The 25,690-nt window shown below is 38.8% G+C and overlaps 1 protein-coding gene across 2 annotated transcripts in view; it reads left to right on the top strand.

The window, feature by feature from the left end:
• SLC25A12 (solute carrier family 25 (aspartate/glutamate carrier), member 12) overlaps positions 1 to 25,690 on the top strand; it is a 125,419-nt gene that overhangs the window by 26,292 nt on the left and 73,437 nt on the right. The window contains exons 3-5 of one of the 2 annotated variants that reach the window (XM_011945947.1): positions 3,098 to 3,240; positions 14,041 to 14,156; positions 25,381 to 25,520. In XM_011945947.1, the coding sequence (XP_011801337.1) occupies positions 3,098 to 3,240; positions 14,041 to 14,156; positions 25,381 to 25,520 (399 nt within the window). The remainder of the gene's footprint in view (positions 1 to 3,097; positions 3,241 to 14,040; positions 14,157 to 25,380; positions 25,521 to 25,690) is intronic. The other variant, XM_011945948.1, reaches the window with a different exon arrangement.

Genomic DNA, 25,690 nt, shown 5'->3' with positions numbered 1-25,690 from the left:
TTTTTGAGACAGGGTCTTGCTCTGTCTCCCAAGCTGGAGTGCAGTGGTGCAATCTTGGCTCACTGCAACCTCCGCCTCCCAGGTTCGAGTGATTCTCCCACCTCTCAAATACTTTGAATGCTAACCAGAAGAGTCTGAACTTTATTCTGCAAGCCATGGAACAATACTAAAAGTTTTAGAAGAAAGGAGAGACATAATCTGATCTGTGCTATCCCTGATGGCAACATGAAAGGTGAGTGGAGGAGAGAGGAACTAACTTGGGACAGGGAGACTAAGAAGTGGCTATTACAAAGATACAGGTGAGGGCCCGGCATGGTGGCTGACACCTGTAATCCCAGCACTTTGGGAGGCCGAGGCGGGTGGATGACGAGGTCAGGAGATCGAGACCATCCTGACCTAACATGGTGAAACCAGTCTCTACTAAAAATACAAATTAAGTGATTCTCCCATTCCTCTCAGTCTCCTGAGTAGATGGGACTAAAGGCACAGGCCACCACGCTTGGGTAATTTTTGTATTTTTAGTAGAGATGGCATTTCACCATGTTGTTCAGTCTGGTCTCAAACTCTTGACTTCAAGTGGTCTGGCCGCCTTGGCCTCCCAAAGTGTTGGGATTACAGGCATGAACCACTGCACCTGGCCACTGGGCTACTTCTTATGTAGGCTGATATAGCACTTGTGGTGGTAGTCTCTGTGGCATTTTTTGTTTGTTTTTCATTCTTTTGGACAGGGTCTTGCTCTGTCACTCAGACTGGAGTGTGGTGGCACAATCATGGCTCACTGTAGTTTCGACCTCCCAAGTTCCAGTGATCCTCCCTCCTCAGAATCCTGCATAGCTGGGACTACAGGTGTGCACCACCATGCCCAGCTACTTTTTGAATTTTTTGTAGAGACCTGGTCTCTCCATGTTGCCCAGGCTGGAACTCCTGAGCTCAAGGGATCCTCCTGCCTTGGCCTCCTGAAGTACTGGAATTACAGGTGTGAGCCACTGTGCCTGGGCTAACTCTTTTCTTATTGAAAGAACAGGTGGCTTTGTTTAGTCAGATCCACAAATGGAGACACTTGCAATACTTGACCAGAAAGCAAACCAACAATCATTTGCCCTGATTCTTCTTCCCCATCTTGTTTCCCAGAAGCAACCACTTGTAACTCTCTTAGCTATTTCTTTTGGTATTTCCTTTCACATTTCTATATTGATATGTCTAGACATTTTTGACTTTCTGTTACAGTAGCTGAGGTCCTAGCTTCCTTATACTATTTCCTCTCACATTCCTCTCAGTATATTTATAATTTTTTCTTCCAAGACAGGGTCTTGCTCTGTTGCCCAGGCTGGAGTACAGTGGCATGATCTCTGCTCACTGAAACCTCCACCTCCCAGGCTCAACCAATCCTCCCACCTCAGCCTCCTGAGTAGTTAGGACTACAGGCACATGACATCATGCCCAGCTAATTTGTGTATTTTTGTAGAGATGGAGTTTTGCCATGTTGTCCAGGCTGGTCTTGAACTCCTGGGCTCAAGCAGTCATCCACCTTGGCCTCCCCAAGTGCTGGGATTACAGGTGTGAGCCACTGCACGTGTCCTATTTATAATTTTTATTAAATTAACATTTGATATCTATAATATTATGACTATAAATACTGTTTATTTTGAGCCAAGTCATAGATTATGATATTTTCTATTTTTGTACAATAAAAATAATTTCTCATAGTTAAAAATTACCAAACTTTTGATTTGCCTAGTTATTTGTGTACCTATTACCAATTCATTCATTTGCCAAATATTTACTGAGTGCCTACTGTAAGCCAGGCATCATTCTTGGCGTTTGGGATATATCAGTAAACAAATTAGACAAAGATTCTTTCCCTTGTGACACATTCTAATTGGGAGATAGACAATAAACATAAGTAAAATATAAAGTATGTCAGAAAGAGGTGCTGAGGGAAAAAAAGCAGGGCTGTTGAGGAGCATGATGCCCTTGATTCATGATTCTTTATATGTGACCTGGTTTTTCTCTCTGAAAACTTGTAGAATTTTCACTTCATTTGGATGTTCTGCAATTTAACAATGATGGGCCAGGCCCTGGTGTAGATATTAGTTTTAATTTTTCATGCTTGACATTTTGTGAGGCCTTGTATTCTTCAGTTCTGATCTTACTGCTTTGTTGATTGACTGAAGTAATGATCAGTCTGATGCAACTCAAGGAGAAGAGCTTTGGTTGTTCATGTCTGGTTATCCCATAGTATATAAAGCACTTTAATGAGTTTCTTTGATGCAAATATTATTATTACTTTATTTTAAAAAATTATTGATGTAAAAATTTCTAATGTCAAAGAATATTTTAATTTATTTCCTATTTCCAGCTGCTAGAACTTGATATGATGAAAGGTCTTGTTTGTTATTCCGTTTTCATTCATTTCACTTCGAAGGTGTGACAGGTTACATGTCTCCCTGGTGCTCTTGTAGACGGGGAGCCCCTGGGAGTCACTTTCAGGTCCTGGCTGCCCTTTCACTTTTCTTAGTCTTTTCATATCTTTTATCTCACCAATATATGTATTTTTAATTGAGATAAAATTCACATAACATAAAATTCACCATTTTAACCATTTTAAAGTATACAATTCAGTGTTTTTTTTTAAAGTATATTTACAATGTTGTATGATGTTACCACTATCTAATTCCAGAACATTTTCATCATCCCCAAAGAGAAATCTGATACCTAATAAGCAGTTAACTCCCATTCCCCCTCTCCTTTCAGCTCCTGGCAACCAATATTCTGCTTTCTGATTCTATGGTCTTGCCTATTGTGGACATGCCACATCAATAGTGTCACATACTACATGGCCTTTAGTGTCTGGCTTCTTTCACTTATCATAAAGTTTTCAGGGTTCATACATGTTGTGCATATGTTAGTACTGTAAAATGTTTTAAAATCAGACTCTGAATATTTGATTTTTCAGTATCCAGAGAAAAATTCTGCATTTATTATCTTTATTTTGATTTTAATACTGGCCTTTAATTTACCTTTTCACAAAACATCTATTGGATATAAAATGATATTGGATAATTTTTCAGTATACATTATTTATTTGTTTTTTTAGTATGCCAGTACTGAGGTTGATGGAGAGCATTACATGACTCCAGAAGACTTTGTTCAGCGCTATCTTGGACTGTATAATGATCCAAATAGTAACCCAAAGATCGTGCAGCTCTTGGCAGGAGTAGCTGATCAAACCAAGGATGGGTAAGTATCTTCATGCATTTTCTGAAAACTAATGTTCTGGAATATATTGTTAAAAATTTAAAAAACTGGCCGGGCGCGGTGGCTCACGCCTGTAATCCCAGCACTTTAGGAGGCCGAGGCAGGCAGATCAACTGAGGTCGGGAGTTCGAGACTAACCTGACCAACATGGAGAAACCCTATCTCTACTAAAATACAAAATTAGCCAGGCATGGTGGCCCATGCCTGTGATCCCAACTACTCGGGAGGCTGAGGGAGGAGAATCGCTTGAACCTGGGAGGTGGAGATTGTGGTGAGCTGAGATTGAGCTATTGCACTTCAGCCTGGGCGACGAGCAAAACTCCATCTCAAAAATAAAAAAAAATAAAAATTAAAAAAACCCACAGGCTTACCTATGAGTATCTAGAATTTTAATATTAGTAAACATGTAATTAGTAATTACCAGTTTACTCATTAGTAATTAGAAAATATGTATTTAAAATAAATATATTATTATTATACTTTTGGGATACAGAAATCATTACGAAAAATTCAAAAAAATTTTTTTGGAAAAATAATGGGAAGCTTTATGTTGAAAAGAATGAAGATACCAGGCAAGTAAGTATTCTACTTTATAGGTCAAATTCTGAGCCAATAATTTTTAAACCACACTAACTGGAGATCTATGTTTTGTTTTGTTTTGGTCTACATTAAAGAAATATATATATATATATATATTTTTGTTTGTTTGTTTTGTTTTGTTTTGTTTTGTTTTGTTTTGAGATGGAGCCTTGTTCTGTTGCCCCGGCTGGAGTACAGTGGCGTGATCTCAGCTCACTGCAACCTCCACCTCCTGGGTTCAAGTGATTCTCCTGCCTCAGACCCCAAGTAGCTGGGATTACAGGCATGCACTGCCACACCTGGCTGATTTTTGTATTTTTAGGAGAGACAGGGTTTCACCGTGTTGGCCAGACTGATCTCGAACTCCTGACCTCAAGTGATCTGCCTGCCCTGGCCTTCCAAACTGCTGGGATTAGGGGTGTGAGCTACTATGCCCAGCCTTTAAAAAATGATATATACTAGTTGTATAATTAAACTATGTATTTTATTCAAAGTTTATAAAAATGGTGTTATTTACTGTGATTATCAAGGGTACAGACATTTCTTTTTTTCGAAAAAATATTTCACGGGAAAAGCCACATTTTATGTTGAATAATCTGAGCAGAATGAGTTCCAAATAACCAAGTATATTTCTTTCATTCATTCAATAGATATTGAGTGCCTACTATGCCTCAGGTACTGTTCTTCGTGCTGGGATTATTAATATATCAGTGAAAAAGCCACAAAACGATAATAAGTGAATTATGGTTTGTTAGAAGGCTATAAGTACTATGATGAAAAATAAATTACGGGAGAGTTTAGGGAGTGATATTTAGTCATTTATCTCTCTGTTTATTTGGCAAACATTAATTGAATAGCCATTGTTTGTCAGACACTGTTGGGCCTTACAAATACAAACATAAATTAAATGAGGCTTCTGGCCTTCAAAAGAAGGTACTAGCTTAGTGAGAAAGAAAATGACTAAACAGGCCGGGCGCGGTGGCTCAAGCCTGTAACCCCAGCACTTTGGGAGGCCGAGACGGGCGGATCACGAGGTCATGAGATCGAGACCATCCTGGCTAACATGGTGAAACCCCGTCTCTACTAAAAATACAAAAACTAGCCGGGCGAGGTGGCGGGTGCCTGTAGTCCCAGCCACTCGGGAGGCTGAGGCAGCAGAATGGCGTAAACCCAGGAGGCGGAGCTTGCAGTGAGCTGAGATCTGGCCACTGCACTCCAGTCCGGGCGACAGAGCGAGACTCCACAAAAAAACAAAACAAAACAAACAAAAGAAAACAAAACAAAACAAACAAAAAAAAGAAAATGACTAAACAAATGAGGTGCTGTCATAGCTATAGGAGAGGTGCAGAGGTAACCCAAGAAAGCATGGTTAACTGTTTTGTGTGGTCAGGACAGCATCACAGAAGAGGTGATACTTGAGTGAAATCTGGCAGGATGAGTACAAGCTTGTTAGTAGTTGGATAAGTAGGGACAAGAATTCCAGGAAAGGGAACAGGAATGGCATGAAACATTAAGGGGCACGTGTGTGTGCGCACGCGTGTGTGCGCATTAGTGAATGGCAATGGAGGAGAGTTGTGTTGCAAGTACTTTGATGGGGCTGTGGCGTGGCATTGCTTTGTTGCTGGGGGAAATGTAGTTGGAGTGGCTGAAGGCTTTTGACTCTGTCCTGCAGGTATTTTTGGCCTGCTAGTGTATGGGTGTGCGAAAACACAGAAATAACAAGGGGCATCTTGCTAGAGTGTTACTCAACTAAGGGGAGAAAAGCAATCATTATTTGTGTTAAAATCATATATGGCTGTATTATGGAGTGAATGTAATACTTGTATGAATTAGATAAAGAAAATTTTGGCTTGTTATGGCAGTTTCAATCTACATCTCCAGGCCTCCAGGGCCTAGGCTCTTTCTCCTTCCTGTTGAGGTGCTTATGTGACAACCTTTGAAAACTAGGCAGTAAGTAGTCTAAAAATTATTTCCATTGCCACAGATGTAAACAGATTTTAGAAATGGTAGGTTGGAATGGGACAAGACTCAATATGCAATAGAATCAATTTAGGTGGCTATTGTAATAGTTAAAGTAGAAAGATTGGTGTCTAAGTTCTTTGAGTTCAAGATTAGTAATGTATTCAGTTTTATTGTCCCGTAGAACCTTGCACAGTGTGTGAAATTTACTATGTGTTCAATAAATGTTTGTTTTGGAAAGATTTTATATCATTTATAAATGGCAGGTATTGGGGAACTTGTATACATTTTAGTTCTACTCAAAATATGTCAGCTGATAAATCACTGTGGATCATTCAATCACAGGATCTTTCAACAGTGATTAGACAATAAAGCATATGAAAATTAATTATACCTATCAGAATTCCTTCTTCAAAATTAATAAACATATATTTAGCTATTTTAGAAATTATCAGAGTATTTATTATTAATAATTTGGTCTAAGACCTGATTTCAGAATATCCATATATTTTCAGATGTTTCCTTTTGTGACTGTCTGCTCTATTCTGTCTCAGTAGTGTATCTTCTTTGAGGCTTCATATGGTTCTCCTAGGCTGAGTTGCATTGTTAAAGTAGGACATTTTCTTTTCTCTCTCTTTTTTTTGTCGGAGACAGAGTCTCACTCTAACACCCAGGCTGGAGTGCAGTGGTGTGATCTCAGCTCACTGCAACCTCTGCCTTCTGGGTTCAAGTGATTCTCCTGCCTCAGCCTCCCAAGTAGCTGGGATTATAGGTGCATGCCACCATGCCCGGCTAACTTTTGTATTTTTAGTAGAGACGAGGTTTCACCATTTGGCCAGGCTTGTCTCGAACTACTGACCTTGTGATCCATCTGCCTCGACCTCCCAAAGAGCTGCGATTACAGGCATGATGAGCCACTGCACCCAGCCCATTTTTCTTCTTATAATCATCTTTTTAAAAATATATTCTCGGCTGAGCACAGTTGCTCACACCTGTAATCTCAGCACTTTGGGAGGCTGACGCGGGAGGATCGCCTGAGGCCAGGAGTTTGAGACCGGCTTGGACAACATGGTGAAACCCCATCTCTACAAAATTAAAGAAAAAAATTAGCCAAGTATGGTAGCGTGTGCCTGTAGCCTTAGCTACTTGGGAGAATGAGGCAGGAGGATTGATTGAGCCCAAGTGTTTGTGGCTGCTGTGAGCTATAACTGAGCCACTGCACTCCAGCCTGAGGGACAAAATGTGAGACTCTGTCTTAACAAAAAAGAAAAAAGATATTCTTTTTTCTCCCTCTTTCTGTTTTGTACCCCTTAACCCAGGGCAGTGATGAAATATTAGAATAGCTTACTTGGTACATTGTTTCCTGCTCCAAAATGTGTTCCTTGGTTCTATGGTAGTTTTTTGATGATGAGTCCTATAGATATGTTACGTGAAATGGCAACATATAATATTGCTTATAACCACTCAAGACCAAGTCTGAATAAGTGGAACTAGTATAGACAAGTTCAAGTGATTTGGTTGAGTGTGTGAGAAAAGCTGGTCTAGGAGTGGTTGAAACATGCTCTTTTGTGCTCTGCAATCCTTCCCCCATGTTTTCTAGGATGTTAACTGTTCCTTCTCTCTTGTTCCACATCTCCTTTCCCCCACTAGATAGTAAAATAAGTAGGAATGTTTGGATATGGGTGCTTGCTGTAGAAAGCCGTGTAACATACAGTACAGCATTATATATTATAAATAGCACAATCAGTTGTCTAAAAGTAAAAGCTGGTAGCCAAATATTATTTGTGGGATTGTGGCTTAAATTTTGAAGTTCTGGTATATAATGAAAAGCAAAATGATTTTATGCATTTAATACAGATCTCAGAGAGTGTAATTGTGTGATCTAATCTAAAATATTTAGACAGTTGCTTGCTTGAAATTGTAACTTGTAGAACCATAGTTTCTATATTTAGTCCTAGTCAGAATTTTATCTGGAGGTTCTGTTCTCCTGTGATGTAGAAAACTAGTTTTCTTTTCTACTAGTTTTTCCCCCAAGTGTTTTCCTTTATGTTACACAGGAATATAGAGAAACTTTTTATGCAGAAATCTTGATTGTTTTAAAAATTGTAAAATTAACATATTAATATTTTGTCATTTTATTAGTTCCTATTTACTAAATTGAAAAGGGGCTTCGTAGAAAATTTTTAAAAAACACACCAAATTCAGAAAATATATTTTTCAAAGTTATAAAATGAGTACATGTTCTTTCTAAAATGTCAGACAATGGGGTAATATGGTAAAAAGTGAAAGTACCTCCTTATCCCCATTACAAGAAAAACGGATAGAGTGTGAACTAATCAGTAGTTTCTTCACTCAACAGTTAGTAGCTTGTGGTTTGCATATGTTCTATTAAAGTCTTGATTGGGCCCTTCTAGCAATAAAGGAATCCATGGCAGGATAAAGGGAAAAGGAGCCTTAAAAATATTCTGGAGCCAGGCATGGTGGTTTACGCCTATGATCCCAGCACTTTGGGAGGCCAAGGCAGGAGGATCTCCTGGGGCTAGGAGTTCAAAACTAACCTGGGTAACATAGCAAAACCCCATCTATACAAAAACATTTAAAAATTAACCGAGCATCATGGTGCTTGTCTGTAGTCCCAGCTACTCAGAAGGCTGAAACAGGAGGATCACCTGAACCCAGGAGTTCCAGGTTCCAGTGAGCTCTGATTGCGCCATTGCTCTCAAGCTGGGAGACAGATTGAGACCTTGTTTCTTAAAATAAATAAATAAATAAAATTCTGAAACATGCTTGCTTTAAGCATTGCAAACTATTTCTTGTTTTCAGAAAAATATTGTTGCATTGTAATGCAGTAAGTATATAATGACTGTAGGCTTAAAATAGAGGAGAGTGTCAGAGAGACTGTCAAATGGCCTGTTTTTCTCTCATTCCTCCCAACATTTTATTATGAAAATTTTCAAGCATTCAAGAAAGTTGAAAGAATTTTATAGTGAACACCCATATATCTACCATCTAGACTACCACAGATTATATTTATTATTATTAATTATTATTATTATTATTTTTGAGACAGGGTCCCACTCTGTTGCTCAGGCTGGAATGCAGTGGCGTGATCATGGCTTACTGCAGCCTCACCTCCTGAGCTCAAATGATCCTCCTACCTCAGCCTCCCAAATAGTTGGGACCACAGGTGCCTGCCTCATGCACAGCTAATTTTTATTTATTTTGGTATTTTTTGTAGAGATAGGGTCTTTCTATGTTGCTTAGGCTGTTCTTGAACTTTTGGGCTTAAGCAGTCCTCCTCCCTTGACCTTCCCAAGTGCTGGGATTACAGGCATGAGCCACTGCAGCTGGCCAGATTCTACTATTAACATCTAACTATTCTTGCTTTCTCATATATTCATCCATCCCTCTATCCTTCCATCAGTCCATCTTATTTTTTTTATACATTTCAGAGTAAAGTGCAGACATTGATACAGGTCTTAAATATTTTAGCATGCACATTATTTACTAGTGTTTAATATATGTTTTGAGGGTTTTTTGTTGTTGTTGTTTGTTTTGAGACACAGTGTGTCTCTGTCACCCAGGCTGGAGTGTAGTGGTACCATCTCGGCTCCCTGAAACCTCCGCCTCCTGGGTTCAAGCAATTCTCATACCTCAGCCACCCAAATAGCTGGGATTACAGGCATGCGCCACTATGCCAGGCTAATTTTTCTTTGAATTTTTAGTAGAGACGGGGTTTCACCGTGTTGGCCAGGCTGGTCTCCTGATCTCAAGTGATCCACCCGCCTCAGCCTCCCAAAGTGCTGGATTACAGGTGTGAGTCACCATGCCCAGCCTTTGAGTGTTTTTCTTTAAATGTAAGACTCACACACAGTAAGAAAATGTGAATCTCGAAGGTGTATTTGCTGAACTTTGACAAATGTACACACCTAGGTAACCTCAAATGACTTTTTTTAATCGTGTTAAAATATACGTAACATTTACCATTTTAATCATTTCTAAGTGGACAGTTCAGTGGCTTTAAGTACATTCACATTGTTATGCAACTATTATCGTATCCAAGGCCAGGCACAGTAGCTCATGGCTGTAATCCCAGCAATTTGGGAGGCCGGGGTGGGCGGATCACCTGAGGTTAGGAGTTCAAAATCAGCCATGGTTAACATGGTGAAACCCCGTTTCTACTAAAAATACAAAAATTAGCTGGGTGTGGTGGCACACACCTGTAATCCCAGCTACTGGGGAGGCTGAGGCAGGAGAATCGCCTGAACCCAGGAGGCGGAGGTTGCAGTGAGCCGAGATCGTGCCATTGCACTCCAGCTTGGGCAACAAGAGCAAAACTCCGTCTCAAAAAAAAAAAAAATTATCATATCCATTTGCAGAACGTTTTTATCATTCCATACTGAAACCCCATACCCATTACATAATGACTTCCCATTCTCTTTCCTTCCACTCCAACCAGCCTCTGATAACCAGTACTCCACTTCTTATTGCTGCTATTTTAGTTACCTCACATATGTGGAATAATGCAATATTTGTCCTTTTGTGTCTGCCTTCTTTCACTTAGCATAATGTTTTCAAGGCACATCTATGTTGTAGCATATGTCAGAATTTCATTCCTTTTTAAGGCTGAATAATGTACTCAGTTGATTTATTTTTTATTTATTTATTTTTTAGAGAGAGAGTCTCACTCTGTCACCCAGGCTGAAGTGCAGTGGCACAATCACAGCTCATTGCAGCCTTGAACTTGTCGGCCCAAGTGATCCTCTTGCCTTAGCCTCCTGAGTAACTAGGACTACAGGCATGTGTCACCATAACAGGCTGATTTTTGACTAATTTTTAAGTTGTTGGTGTTGGTGTGTTTGTGTATTTTCATGATACATCTGAATATATATCTCATATGATATAGATCTGAATATATCTGAAGGTAACTGAGTTTTGAGGGATGGCTGAGTATTACCCCAAGAGCTTCTTATAATAATGGTCTGCTTACTAATGCCAGATACCCTTTCTGGTTTTCAATTATAATTTTAAAATTGGGAGAGGGTTAGGAGATACACAGTAATGGAAGAACACCAAATTGAAGGCAGGAGTTAGGAGTCTTCAGGTAGCCTCACTGATTTGCTGAATGTCTTTGAGGAAGATCACTTAACGTTTGCCTTTCTAAGGGTCCTTCTGGCTCAACAGTTGCATGAATATATGATTTGACTTTTGAATATGCTGGCAGACAAAATGTAGATAATTTAGTAAATTCCATAGACTTTCTATTTTAAACAAAGGGCTACTTAATTGGAAACCTATGTGACAAGAGTCTCAAATCCACAAGGTAGATATATGACTGATGAGCCCTGTTTGGTTGCTTTTCTGAAGGAAAAAGACTGCTTGTCTTCAAGGGGCTGGTGCTACTTGGGACCAGAAACCTAGTGTTGTTTACACTTGCAGTTTATCAAAATAAACCAGAAAAAATTGAGTATTTATGGGAAATCTTGTGATTTCTTAACGTCAACTAATGCAACTAAAAAATAGTACTTTTCATGCCAAAGAAAACACATCTTTGGACCAAATTCAGTCTGCCAGCTAATAGTTTGTGACCTTTGCTAGTTAAGGAAGAAGTTTTTGGCCTCTTCTCGTAAATATAGAAGGTTTTATATTTATGAGAAGGTTTTATATTTATAAGGTTTTATATTTTTATATTGGTTTTACTACTGAGCATGAAATTTGTTTTAAAGCTACATATTCTGTATTTCAGGGTAGGTGTATTTTTTATGTCTTGATGCTATTTTGTAAAAAACCAGTATGTTATGCCTTTTTAAAGAAAACCCATAATCAGCCTATTTTTTATTTTTAAAATTATTGGCCAGTCTGTTTTTTTCTTCCTCAAACAGAAATCGCATGAAAGATATACTATAGGAAATCCTTGTGTCAATTAACACATTTTGAAATATATAGAATAATTAACACTGGACAATCAAGGAAAGATGAGTTTCATAGGAAAATACTTCATTGAAGACCAGTATGCAGATCTGTGTGCATATGAGACACATTTTTATAATGCTGTTACTTGGACACTCACTACTAATGAGCAGCAAGATGGTATGGAATCTTTGTAGCAAGCTTGCTGTGAAAGATCTAGCATATGCTGGCTTTGTAAGGTCACTGAAGGCAATTTCTGTGTAGTTTTGACCACTGGTTAATTTTATAACCTTGAGTATGATAGGACACGTTAAGTTCTAGAAACCCAACATATGAGTTTCTCCCACTTTTTGTTAAGTTTTGTTTTGTTTTGAAATGGGTCTCACTCTGTTACCCAGGCTGGAGCGCAACGGCTATTCACAGGCACCAGCATTGCATGCTACAGCCTTGAACTCCTGGGCTCAAGTGATCCTCATGCCTCATCCTTCTGAGTAGCTGGAACTACAGGTGCAGGACATTGCACCTGGCTCCCACCGTTTTTGTTTTAATTTTTCCTTTTAACATTTTTATTTTTAAAAAATTAAAACAAATTTTTTTGAAACAGGGTCTGGCTCTGTTACCCAGGCTGGAATACAGTGGCATGATCTCGGCTCACTGCAACCTCTGCCTCCTGGGCTTAAACTGCCCTCCCACTTCAGCCTCCAAGTAGTTGGCACTACAGGTGCACACCACCACGGCTGGCTAATTTTTGTATTTTTTTTAGAGATGGGGTTTCACCATATTGCTTAGGCTGCTCTTGAACTCCTGAGCTCAAGTGATCTGCCTGCCTCAGCCTCCCAAAGTGCTGGGATTACAGGCGTGAGCCACTGTGCCCTGCCTCTAAACGTTTTATTTTAGTTTAATTAATTTATTTGCTGAGATAGAGTCTGCTCTGTCACCCAGGCTGGAGTACAGTGGCATGATCTTGGCTTATTACAGCCTCTACTTCCTTGGCACAAGCAAACCTTCCACCTCAGCCTCCTGAGTTGTTGGGATTACAGGTGAGTGCCACCATGCCCAGCTAATTTTTTATTTTTACTTTTTGTAGAGATGGAGTCTCCCTATGTTGCCCAGGTTGGTCTTAAACTCCTGTACTCAAGCAGTCCTCCTGCCTCATCCTCCCAAAATGCTGGGATTACAGATGTGAGCTTCTGTGCCTGGCCAAAGTTTTTATTAGTAATATTTCAAACATGTATAACACGGAGAATAATGTAAGTTCACCTACTTTTAATCATTACCCAAATAATTATTTGTTTTTTTATATCTCCATCTCTTCTCCATCCTCTCGATTATTTTGAAGTAAATTCTAGATGACGTATTTCATTTGCAGATGTCTCACTGTGTATCTCTAAAACATAAGAGTGCTTAACAACAACCAAAAAAACCTCCTAAAAACATTGATTTCTTAATATCATCAAGCATTTGTGTTATGTTGGTATTTCCATTTCCCAAATTGTCTTATAAATTAAAAAACTTTTTTTTTTACTTTGTTTAAATTGGAATCCAAATAAGGATGTATATTTTGATTCATTGTTATATCTGTTAGGTCTTTTAAGATTGAGATTCCCTGTGCTTGCCTCAGCAGCACATGTAATAAAATTGGAATGATACAGAGATTAGCATGGCCCCTTAAAAAAGAAGAATCCTCTTCATAGCTTCATTAAAAATTATTTTTCAGCAACTATGGAATGTTTCTTCTGTCATTTCCTACAGTCTGCATTTATGTGGTGGTGGTGAATATGTTCCTTTGTTCGTTGTATTTTCTGTAAATCAATGACTAGTTGTAGAGCAGTGGCTCTCAGCAGGGGTGATTTTGCTCTCCAGGGGATATTTGGCAATGTCTGGAGACATTTTTGCTGGTCACACTGGTCACAACTTGGGGATGCTATTGGCCTCTAGTGGCTAGAGGCCAGGGTTGCTGCTAAACATGCTACAAAGCACAGGAAACCTGCACAGCAAAGAATTATCTAACTTAAAATGTCAGCAGTACTGAGGTTGAGAAACTGATCCAGAGACTTGATCAGATTCAGGTTTAATTATATTTTGCCTGGTTCTCTCTCTTTTCATGATGTTAGGAGCTATTGATTATTGCCCAGTTTCATTAATTTGCTAGGGACTTACAAAAGTGTAATATTCTAATTCTCCCTTCCTTATCTGAAGTACCTCTATAAAAAGAAACTACCCTTTATCAATTAATTGGTTACCCTGAGCTACAGTTCATATAGTAAAGGCAGATTAAATGCCTGATGCTTTCCCTTTCTTCACCAGCCAATGACATTTTATATTTTATTCCAGGTTGATCTCCTATCAAGAGTTTTTGGCATTTGAATCTGTTTTATGTGCTCCAGATTCCATGTTCATAGTGGCTTTCCAGTTGTTTGACAAGAGTGGAAATGGAGAGGTGACATTTGGTAAGGGAAAAAGAAGATTATAAGTGATAAGTTAATGATGCTGGTCCAGTCTTCAATTGCTAAATCTAGTAACTAAACATAGATTACTGCTTATTTAGGACCTGATCCACAATTGAGTTTCCTAAAAGGATTTATGCGGATAAAGATGGCTTTATTTTTTCAAAGCATTAAACTGTTGCCAAAGATGAGAAAGTGTAGGAATGCTGTTGCTTTAGCTCATTGAGTCACTGACACTTTCACATTCCTAAAATAAATGGTGTAAGATTTTCTTGTTCTGGGCCAGCCTGGGCAAAATTCCTTACGAGGTAGATTTTGAACAACTTGAAACAATTTTCTCATTCTTTAAGTGATTTTTAGATAGGGAGTTCAGTCAGAGCTTCTCTTGTAGCATCCTTGGAAAATTGCTGCTATGTCATTGTAACACCAAGAATGGAACTGAAGGAGTATATCAAGGCAAAATTAGTGTTCTCTGAACCTGAATTTTAGATTTCAGTTTTAGGAAAGAGGCTAGAATATTAAAATTGCCATCTGACTTGGATGTAGAAATTTATTTAAATCCTCTAGTAGACGCATAGTCTAACACATTGTTGATGTTTCACAGGTGTATACACTAGGATTTTTATTTGTAACTATATATTAAAGACACTTTTTTACAGAAATTAGTATATGTTTAGTAAAAGTATTGGCTAATTTTTCTTGGAACAATTTTTTAAATAAAAACCATGTTGTAGTTCAATGACCTTGAGTACTGTCCCCACCTTTTAAAAATATTTGAATTGTTTTTATTGTGGCAAAAAACACATAAGATAAAATTTACTGTCTTAACCATTTTAAATGTACAGTTTAGTAGTATTAAGTATATTCACATTGTTGTGAAAGAGATCTCCAGAAATTTTTCATCTTGCAAAATTAAACTTAAGCCCCCTTTTATAGTGTGAATTGGCATGGATATTTGTAGAAATACCCTTGAAAAATCAGACTTTCCCTGAGCTATGGCACTAAACACTTGTTCAATCAGAAGGACCAGTAGTGCCTTGACTGTAATTTTGGTGGACACATTTTCTAGTTTGGCATTGATTGTTTTCTTCTTCCTTCTGCCCATTGACTCAACTATCTTCTGTATGAGAAGACTTTCCAAGAAAATGCTATGCAGAGTTTTTGTTTTGTTTTTGTTTGTTTGTTTGTTTGTTTGTTTTGAGACGGAGTCTTGCTCTGTCGCCCAGGCTGGATTGCAGTGGCGTGAACTTGGCTCACTGCAACCTCTGCCTCCCGGGTTCAAGTGATTCTCCTGCCTCAGCCTTCTGAGTGGCTGGGATTACAGGCATGTGTCACCATGCCCAGCTAATTTTTGTATTCTTATTAGAGACGGGGTTTTACCATGTGGGCCAGGCTAGTCTCGAACTCTTGACCTCATGATCCGCCTGTCTCGGCCTACCAAAGTGCTGGGATTACAGTCCTGAGCCACCGCGCCTGGCCCGCTATGCAGTTATTTAGATTTTTGCATATAAATCTTGGCATCCTCCTCCTTTGGAGCAAGCTTCAGCCATCTTGCCTCCTGAAGAATGTTGACTTTCCTCAGAAACACCTAGGTTCTGTAGTTTAAGGCACAAAACCTCCATCATCTCATTCAGCATTAACCATGTACTACTAGTAATGCTGCGTTTTCCATTTTCAGTAGGTATCACACATGCTCACATATCTCACAAATGTGATGCAGAAATGCTTGGAAAATAACTTGATTCAGATGTCTGAGTTAGTGAGAGTGCCCTGTGCTTATATCCTGTGTGCATTAAGAATTAGATCTCACAATCAAATTCTAATTTTTGTCCCTCTACCTTAATATCATGGTTCTTTGTGTCTCCTCCATTAATTACTTTTCCTAGTTTCTATTATTATAAAATTAGTAACTCAAGTCACTTCATCCAACAGACTGTCAAGACCAACTTAATAATAAAGACACATGCCATTGTTGATAAACAGATTAAAATGAGTGTAGGAAGTAGCTAAGTTTATATATGCCTTATTTAATGTAAATGAAAGCTTGTAGTTATTAGATCTCAACTTTAGTTTTCTTTTTTTTTTTTTTTTTGGAGGTGGAGCCTCACTCTGTCACCCAGGCTGGAATGCAGTGGCGCTATCTTGGCTCACTACAACCTCTGCCTCCTGGGTTTAAGCGATTCTCCTGCTTCAGCTTCCCAAGTACCTGGGAGTACAGGTGCCCGTCACCATGCCTGGCTAATTTTTGTATTTTTAGTAGAGATGGGGCTTTGCCCATGTTGGTCAGGCTGGCCAGTCTCAAACTCCTGACCTCAGGTGATCTACCCACCTCGGTCTCCCAAAGTGCTGAAATTACAGATGTGAGCCACTGTGCCCAGCCAACTTTAGCTTTTTATAGGTCTTCTGTTTTTCTTTCAGACTATTATTTATGAGTTAGAATTTTTAGAAATATAGTTAGGATTAAACACAAATCAGTTTTAGTTTTTATAGTACCAGGTATAAACTGAAGAACATATGAGCCCTCAAGAATCTTGCTTTCATTCTTTTCCTCCATAATCTAGAGACAGGAATATTATTATGGAATAAGAAAAAGATGAAGCCAGGTACGGTGGTGCATACCTGTAGTCTCAGCTCCCAAAGGAGTGATTTCAGCTCCTTGGGAGACTGAAATGGGAGGATCTCTTGAGCCCAGAGATTGAGGCCAGCTTGCACAACATAGTGATACCCAGTCTCTAAAAATTAAAAAAAATTTTTTTAAAGCTGTACCCTGTTTCTGTTCTGGGTTCCCTGGCTAGCTGGTTGGCTCTCTTGATGGTGCTCACCTATTTCCTAAGGACTTTGACCATTTTACCTTCTGTCCCTGCCTTCCTAGTTTTAAGGATCCACTTTGAGAGAGACAAATTTTCTTAAGTAGAATGAGAGAAATAATAAAAGAAAGTTTCCTTTCATATTTTTAAGAAGAAAAATATTGAAATCTTGTTAAATGCCATTTAACAAGATTTCTAGGGCCTGCTTATTTCATGCCATATTCAAGACTACAGAATTTCTACATAAGGAAATAATTAACTTGGAGTTTATTTTTATAGGATTTTGGATCTGGGGTGAAGGTCAGTTTTCATGTTTGTACCCACTTAATAAAATGAATTGTGCTTATGTATTTATAGGCACATGTTTAGATAAAAGGAAATTTTAGATCAATTCTAAATAGAGTTAAATCCTTTTCCACCAAATGGCCTTCTGTTTTCTAGTTTGGAGCTATTTATAGTTTTCTCTTGTGCACACGAGAGAAAGTTGGAAGACAATATTAGATGCAAAGTGTAAGGAAGGGGAGAAAACCTGTTATGCCATCAGCATCTCTTCTAGACTATGATGATAATGTTATCTCTGTACTTCCTATATATTCTCATTTATGCTTTTTTTAGATATAATTTTATACACATCAAATTATATACTTAAACTGTGTGCATCTTTGCAAGTATTTATAGAAGTAGTAATATTGAACATTTACTTGAGTGCTTATATGAGGTTTTTTGTTGTTAAAGATACCTCTGCTCTGGGGAGAAGCCTTAGATTGAGGCCTTGGAAATCCGTTTCAGAATGTGAAAGCTTAGGAAAGGGTTCTGGAGTTTTTTTAAGAGTGAATAAAATATTAGTTAATTGTTTCCTCTTTGATGTTTCTTTAATAAAACTTCTAATGCATGCTGTGGATAATTACTTAATGGCTTCTATATCTGTTACTGCCAGGTGGCATGAGCCTTGTAGAGTCCATTGCATGACTGGTGTGTGCTAGCTACAGTGTAAGTTTGCCTTGGTCTCACCATTATCCACAAGTGTACTGGAGATCCTGTTCAGTACTATTAGATTCAGGTAACCTAGATAAGCAGTTATACTACATTGTGTTGTCAGTAGCTGCCGTGCATTTAAAATCCAAGTTAAAAAAAAGGCCGGGCGCGGTGGCTCATGTCTGTAATCCCAGCAGTTTGGGAGGCCAAAGTGGGCAGACTACTTGAGCCCAAGAGTTCCAGACCAGCACGGGTGACATAGTGAAACCCCATCTCTACTAAAAACACAAAAATTAGCCGGGCATGGTGGCGCATGCCTGTAGTCCCAGCTACTCAGGAGGCTGAGGCAGGAGGATAGCTTGAGCCTGGGAAGTAAAGGGTGCAATGAGTTGAGATTGTGCCATTACACTCTAGCCTGGGGGACCAGAGTGAAACCAAAAGGCCTATTGCCTTACTAAAGATTTAATCTTTTTTTTTTTTTTTTTTAAAGGGGCCAGGTGCGGTGGCTCACGCCTGTAATCTCAGCACTTTGGGAGGCCAAGGTGGGCAGATCACAAGGTCAGGAGTTTGAGACCAGCCTGGCCAACATGGTGAAACCCCGTCTCTACCAAAAATACAAAAATTAGCCAGGCGTGGTGGTGGGTGCCTGTAATCCCAGCTACGTGGGAGGCTGAGGCAGGAAAGTAGCTTGCAACCAGAAGCCGGAGGTTGCAGTGAGCTGAGATTGCGCCACTGCACTCCAGCCTGGGTGAAAGAGTGCAACTCTGCCTCCAAAAAAAAAAAAACAAAAACAAACAAACAAAAAACCCACAACAAACTGTTGTCTATTTACTAATAAAATGAGTATGAAACATGTTATATGTTCTGAGTTCTCTATTAAAATCAACATTGTGTTCCAAATTTGGTGTTTGCCTAGGGATGGATACTCTTCAAAGTAAGCTTTTCCACGGACACATCCTCACCCTCTTACTGAAGAAACCTCAGAAAGCAGAGATTCCTTTAAATGTAGTACTATGTTTGACCGTTAATACATATAGCAAATAAAAATGTGTTCCATTTCTGCCCCTGAAATAGGCTGTTTTTCCCTGAAGGAGAGAATAAGTTGGGGTGGGTTAGGCACAACCTCTGTTATTATTTTAAAGAGCCAGGAGATAGAAGTGTAGTTATGAAAAATGTACCCTTTCTCACTGGAAGCAAAGCTATAGACATGGAATAATATGAAATTCTGTGGTGGCCGGGTACAGTGGCTCATGCCTGTAATCCCAGCACTTTGGGAGGCTGAGGTAGTAGGATCACCTGAGGTCAGGAGTTCAAGACCAGCCTGGCTGGGCTGGGTGCAGTGGCTCATGCCTGTAATCCCAGCACTTTGGGAGGCTGAGGCAAGCGGATCACAAGATCAAGAGTTTGAGACCAGCCTGGCCAATATGGTGAAACCCCGTCTGTCCTAAAAATACAAAAAAATTAGCCAGGCATGGTGGTATATGCCTGTAATCCTAGCTACTTGGGAGGCTGAGGCAGGAGAATTGTTTGAACCCAAGAGGCGGAGGTTGCAGTGAGCCGAGATCAGGCCACTGCACTGCAGCCTAGGCGACATAGCAAGATTCCGTCTCAAAAAAGAAAACAAAAAACAAAAAACCCAGCATGGCCAACATGGTGAAACCCTGTCTCTAGCAAAAATACGAAAATTAGCTGAGTGTGGTGGCATGCGCCTGTAATCTCAGCTACTTGGGAGGCTGAGGCAGGAGAATTGCTTGAATCTGGGAGGCAGAGGCTGTAGTGAGCCAAGATCATGCCACTGCATTCCAGCCTGGGTGACACAGTGAGACTCTGTCTAAAAAAAATAAAGGAATTCTATGGTGGCCAGGCATGGTGGCTCATGCCTGTAATCCCAGTACCTTGTGAGGCCGAGGCAGGAGGATCACTTGATGCCACGAGTTCAAGACCAGCCTGGGCAACATGGTAGAACCCGGTCTTTACTAAAAATACAAAAAAATTAGCCAGTTATGGTGGTGTGCCCCTATAACCCTGGCTACTTGGGAGGCTGAGGTGGGATAATCTCTTGAACTTGGAGGCAGAGGTTGCAGTGAGCCAGGATCACACCACTGGGCCAGGCGCAGTGGCTCACGCCTGTAATCCCAGCACTTTGGGAGGCCAAGGTGGGCTGATCATGAGGTCAGGAGATCGAGACCATCCTGGCTAATAGGGTGAAACCCTGTCTCTACTAAAAATACAAAAAAATTAGCCAGGTGTGGTGGCGGACGCCTGTAGTCCCAGCTACTCGGGAGGCTGAGGCAGGAGAATGGCATGAACCCGGGAGGCTGAGGTTACAGTGAGCTGAGATTGTGCCACTACACTCCAGCCTGGGCGACAGAGCAAAACTCTGTCTCAAAAAAAAAAAAAAGATGACACCACTGACTTCAGCCTGCGTGACAGAGAAAGACTTTCATAAAAAGAAATGAAAATTCTATGATAATAAATATGTACTTTAATTTGGTAAGAAGTAGAGCTTCACCTGAGTATTCAGATTAAATCAGGAAGAATTTTTGATATTTTTTTCTTTGTGTTGTTTTTGGATATTGCAGAGAAGTTTTTTGGGTTTTGCTTTTTTTTTAGTACTCAAGGCTATTAGAGTAGCTTAAGAGTTCAAGATTAAAAAAAGATGGATTGTTATTAGTTTTTATGCTATTTGATGATAGACTGTTGAAGCATCTAGCTTCAATAATAATAGTATGTATGTATGTATGTATGTATTTATTTTGAGACAGAGTCTTGCTGTGTCGCCCAGGGTGGAGTGCAGTGGTGTGATCTTGGCTCACTGCAATCTCCACCTCCCGGGTTCTAGTGATCCTCCTGCCTCAGCTTCCCGCGTAGCTGGACTACAGGCATGTGCCTGACTAATTTTTTGTATTTTTAGTAGAGACAGGGTTTAACCATGTTGGCCAAGCTGATCTCAAACTTCTAACCTCAGGTGATCCCCCTGCCTTGGCCTCCCAAAGTGCTGGGATTACAGGCATGAGCCACCACGCCCAACCGATAGATAGTCTTTAAATATGAACTCATCTTTCCTGAGAAATAGACCTTTACATATATTTGACAGCAGGACTACTCTATTGACTATGCAGTAGTCCCTTCTAGAGGTAGGTAAAGGGCTAATAGAAATACTTTCTCTCAGAGAAACAGGAGGTCATTCAGAAAACTAATGACCATCTGAGAGTAGAACCCAGAAGTCTGGGACTGAGTCTGCATGCCATGTTGGTTGGGACTTCCTCTACAAGTTCCTGTTGTTGGTCTTTTTGTTGTTGCTGTTTGTTTTCCTTTGTTTTCTTTTTTGGCTCCCAGTTGTGCCTCCTCTTTCCTCCCAATTTTTCCTTCACTGAAAAACTCACTTCTACAAGCCTCAACATTGTTTTTGTTCAACTATATACAAGGATATTCACCATTCATGGTGGGAGTCCTAAAAACCTCTCTGACTTCACTTTAAGAACTGTGCAGGTGAAACTCAGCTACTGAGGAACTATTCCCCCTGACAATAAGAATGTCTGGTCTCAAGCCTATAAGTTGGTTGTAGTGGCTCATGCTGGGCTGGAATCCTTGGAATAAGGATGTCATTGGGCTGATGGTAGGTGGGCTGTGTCACAGGGCTGATGGCTTGTATACCTACAGGAGGAGTTCTCTGGCCACACCGTTGGTACAGCAGCTCCTTCCAGGCTCATTCATGGAACAGGCATGGTGGCAGTCTTGGAGAAGAGTGCCAGCCCCGGTCAGAGGTAATTTTGTACTGCAGAAAGGTGAACAAGACCAGTAGGAAGTGCCCATAAGAACCAGGGGAGGGATGAGGGTGGATGAGATGGGGAGACACAGTATGGGCTGCTGGGGAAATTAAAACCTCTGTTAAGACATATGTACATAATATATATGATTTAATGTGTATTTCATCTAGTCCAGTCATCATAAGTGACTGATACAGCTAAACTGACTAATGTTACACATCTGTGAACATTTTTACTTAATCACAGTTGTCACCATTACCTACTCTCCTGACAAATCATTGTGCTCCTCTCCTTTGAGCAAAGAGAACATAATGACAGGCTACTTTTGTATCTGGCCCCAGTTCCCTTTTCAATGGAAGTATAAACCATCCCTTTCATAAGCCCATGCTCTGCAGGAAGTGAAAAAGTTGTCTATTGTTCCCTATATGTCAGAAAACTAATGGATTCCTGGTTCTCTTAGCTATGCCAACCTAGTATAAAATACTATATCGTGATTTTGCTGCCAATAAGTTGTGACTGTCATTTCCCTTTCTTCCAGGCCAGAACTATGCTACAGAAATAGCATTCTTAAACATGGCAAAAAAGATCCTTGTTTGCCACTGGAAAGATGGGATTCTCTCTGGGGGTGGGTGGAACTTGCTATGCAGTTTCAGTTAGATGTATTTGATGTATTTGAGACTATTGGTGTTCCCTTTCATGTCATGCAGGATCTGATAAAGCTGGGTAACAAAAACACCAGTTGTTTGAGTTATTACCTCATACAAGTATAAGCTCTCCAGTTCTGGAGCTTTTATATAATTTTATTTATCACATTCTGATAAAAGTAAAGTGGCAATTTATGAATTGGACTTGAAAACAATAGTTTTAGTAATTATGTCTGTGTATCTGAATCAGCCTCAGGCACTTGGTAGTAGAAACAATAATAACAGAAGAGAAGTAGAACACATTTCCAGAAGTGCCAAAGTAGGTTTGTAATCTTACTAGTTCTAGTAATTATAGTAGTCCATGATGTGGCTTAAAAAAACCCTAAAAGTATCAGGGTAAATAAACCACAGCATGTAATAGTGATCATAACAAAACCGTATACAAAACTCTCAAGTGATCACTTTGGGAGAAGTAGAAAATGTCCAAATACTCATGGAAAATGACACTTCTGTATTTGGGGAGATGACTATGACTAATTTAGTCCATCATTTTGATTGTTTCGGAGACATTCTAAGATCTTATTTAGAGATGGCTAAGAAGTTTATGAAATAGGATATCTAAAGTTTTTATTACAGAGATATTTTCCAGATGTAAATTATACATTATAAATTTAGTTCATAAATATCTTTTTTGTGATAATAGAAATAATTTTTGTTTGTTTGTTTCTGTTATGTGACAGAGCCTTGCTGTGTCACCCAGGCTGGAGTGCAGTGGCATAATCTCGGCTGACTGCAATCTCCGCCTCCTGGGTTCAAGCAGTTCTGCCTCAGCCTCCTGAGTAGATGGGACTACAGGTGTGCGCCACCATGCCTGGCTAATTTTTGTATTTTTAGTAGAGGCAGAGTTTCACCATGGGGGCCAGGTTGGTCTCCAACTCCTGACCTCGTGGTCTGCCTGCCTTGGCCTCCCAAAGTGCTGGCATTACAGGTATGAGCCACTGTGCCCAGCCAAAAAATTTTTTATAGTTAAATTTTCTTAGCTTGGATGCTTTTGCATTTTGGACTTTATTTTATATAGTTTCGCATTTGAAGTTCTAATATTTTCTTATTATATAAAAGGGATTCAATTTCATTCTACCATTATATAAAAATTATCTAGGTAGAAATATATACATTTATTATGAAATAATTGTATTTTAACTTTTGAAATAACCTTTAAAAGGTTACCATGAAATAACTATTCCCTTTAATAATTGTAATGTTACTTAATTAAATAAATGTAGTAATTTGTTCTAATTTGCTTTCCATTTTTAATTTTTTTAACTTGAAGATGAAACACTTCTTTTTGTTAGACCTTAAAAGTAATAAATTAATTAATTTGGGACTAGAAACAGCTAATTAAGTTAGATCCTAAAAATCTTTAATGATCTGCTACAATATTTGTAGCCCTGAATATTTTCTGCTATCTTTATTATTTTAATTGTTTTATAAACTTTAACATCTTTTACAACTTGGAAGTTTCACATAGATTTAAGGATCATCTTTTGTGTTGGTTCGAAACCAGGATCCCACAAATTGCTATTGGGTTAATTCTTCGCTTTTTAAATTTGTATTTATGTAAGGTGAAAATGCTTGACCTATTTGAAAACTCTGAAGTATTTGTCCCTACTTAGGGAGGAAATGAATCCTGCATTCCATTTGAAAGAAAAGATGAGAATCCCATCTCCCCAGTGACATCCAATGCCTTCTTCCAACTTTGCTGATTGCTGCAATCTATTCAGAGCTATTATATTGACTCTAGGCTGGTAGAATGTTCAGTTCAGAATTCTTACATTCCCCTATCCCAATAGTAATGCTTTTATAAAGAAAAAGTGTATGTATATAAAACTAAAGGGAATCCATTAAACCATTTACAATAATATGAGATCAGTATCTTCTTTAAATAATTTGCAGAAATTAGAGAAAATAGCATAGTTGGAGATTATAAAACCTTAAACATGTATTTACTGATTCTGTAGTATAACTGATAGCTATTGATGGCAAAACCCTTTCACTAATAAAATTGGCTGAAATTTGAAAATAATTTTGTTCTTAAGACATCAGTAAAACAGGCTTCCTGCTTTCTTAACTTCGTTCATGATTTTTTTTTTTTTTTTTTGGCATGAGCTTCTAAATTAGTTTATCCAGTCTATGCTTGTTAAAGTACCAGTCATTTGTGAATTGACTTTTATTGTAAGTATAGATCTCTGTAAGAATGTAAATGACGTTGTTAGTGCATGAAGACAAACTGTCAGAGGGTTTTGGGTGTATGTTACACAGTGCGACTAGTTCCTATCTAAAAATTAGTGTACTGTATTTAACTCTTTATTTAAAAGTGAATCACTAATTTAACTTATCTTAAAATATTTTAATAGTTCAGACTAATAATCATGGATTTTATGGGGATTTCGAAGCTTTGTGTCAAGACCATATTTTTAACAATATCAGAAGCTTTTAATAAGGTGCTTGCTGCTGAGCTAATGATACGCTTTTGGTAGTTTTTCTTATACCTATCTTCAATAGACATTCAGGCTAGTGTGAATGTAATAATCAAGCCTCAATCAAACCATACTTAGTATGACAAATATTGCATTATACTGTAATTTAGGTATTCATGCTTCTGATAAAGGGTTTAATTCGACTCCTTGAGGAACTGGGAAAACACTATTGATTTTGTACAGGATGTAAAGTAGCAGCCATTTATAATGTGAGATAGAAATCACTTTCTAATTAAAATTAAATAAAGAGAAATTCAGAATCTCATGGCCTTATATGCAATGGTACATAATCTTAAGTGTAAAATTATATTTTTTTATATCAATTGTGTTCCTGTGCATGGTTTCTGGGCACAAAAAAACATTGCAGTTATTTTAATAGAAGCAGATAATACTGACTTTTAAAACTTCTCTTAATTTTTTTCTGTAGGAACATTGCAGTGGGTTAAAATACTTATTCCAGATGTAATTGATTTACTTTTGTTTTCCCTTTTAAGAAAATGTCAAAGAAATTTTTGGGCAGACTATTATTCATCATCATATCCCTTTTAACTGGGACTGTGAATTTATCCGACTGCATTTTGGGCATAACCGGAAGAAGCATCTTAACTACACAGAATTCACACAGTTTCTCCAGGTAAGCTTAGTTTTCATAACAGGTATCAATATATACTGTTCTTCTTCTGTGTCCTTCCCTTTTGTATTTATTAAGTTTATTACAAAAATAGAAGTTATCCATGGTATTTCACCCCTAGTTTTTAAATTTTCCCCTCGCCAGAGGCAACTTCTTTAAACTCTTTTTTTTTT

Source organism: Colobus angolensis, unplaced genomic scaffold (assembly GCF_000951035.1).
Source record: "Colobus angolensis palliatus isolate OR3802 unplaced genomic scaffold, Cang.pa_1.0 Scaffold247, whole genome shotgun sequence".
Taxonomy (NCBI): domain Eukaryota; kingdom Metazoa; phylum Chordata; class Mammalia; order Primates; family Cercopithecidae; genus Colobus; species Colobus angolensis.
Note: the sequence above shows the minus strand (reverse complement) of the source record. Positions and strands in the feature narration are given on the sequence as shown.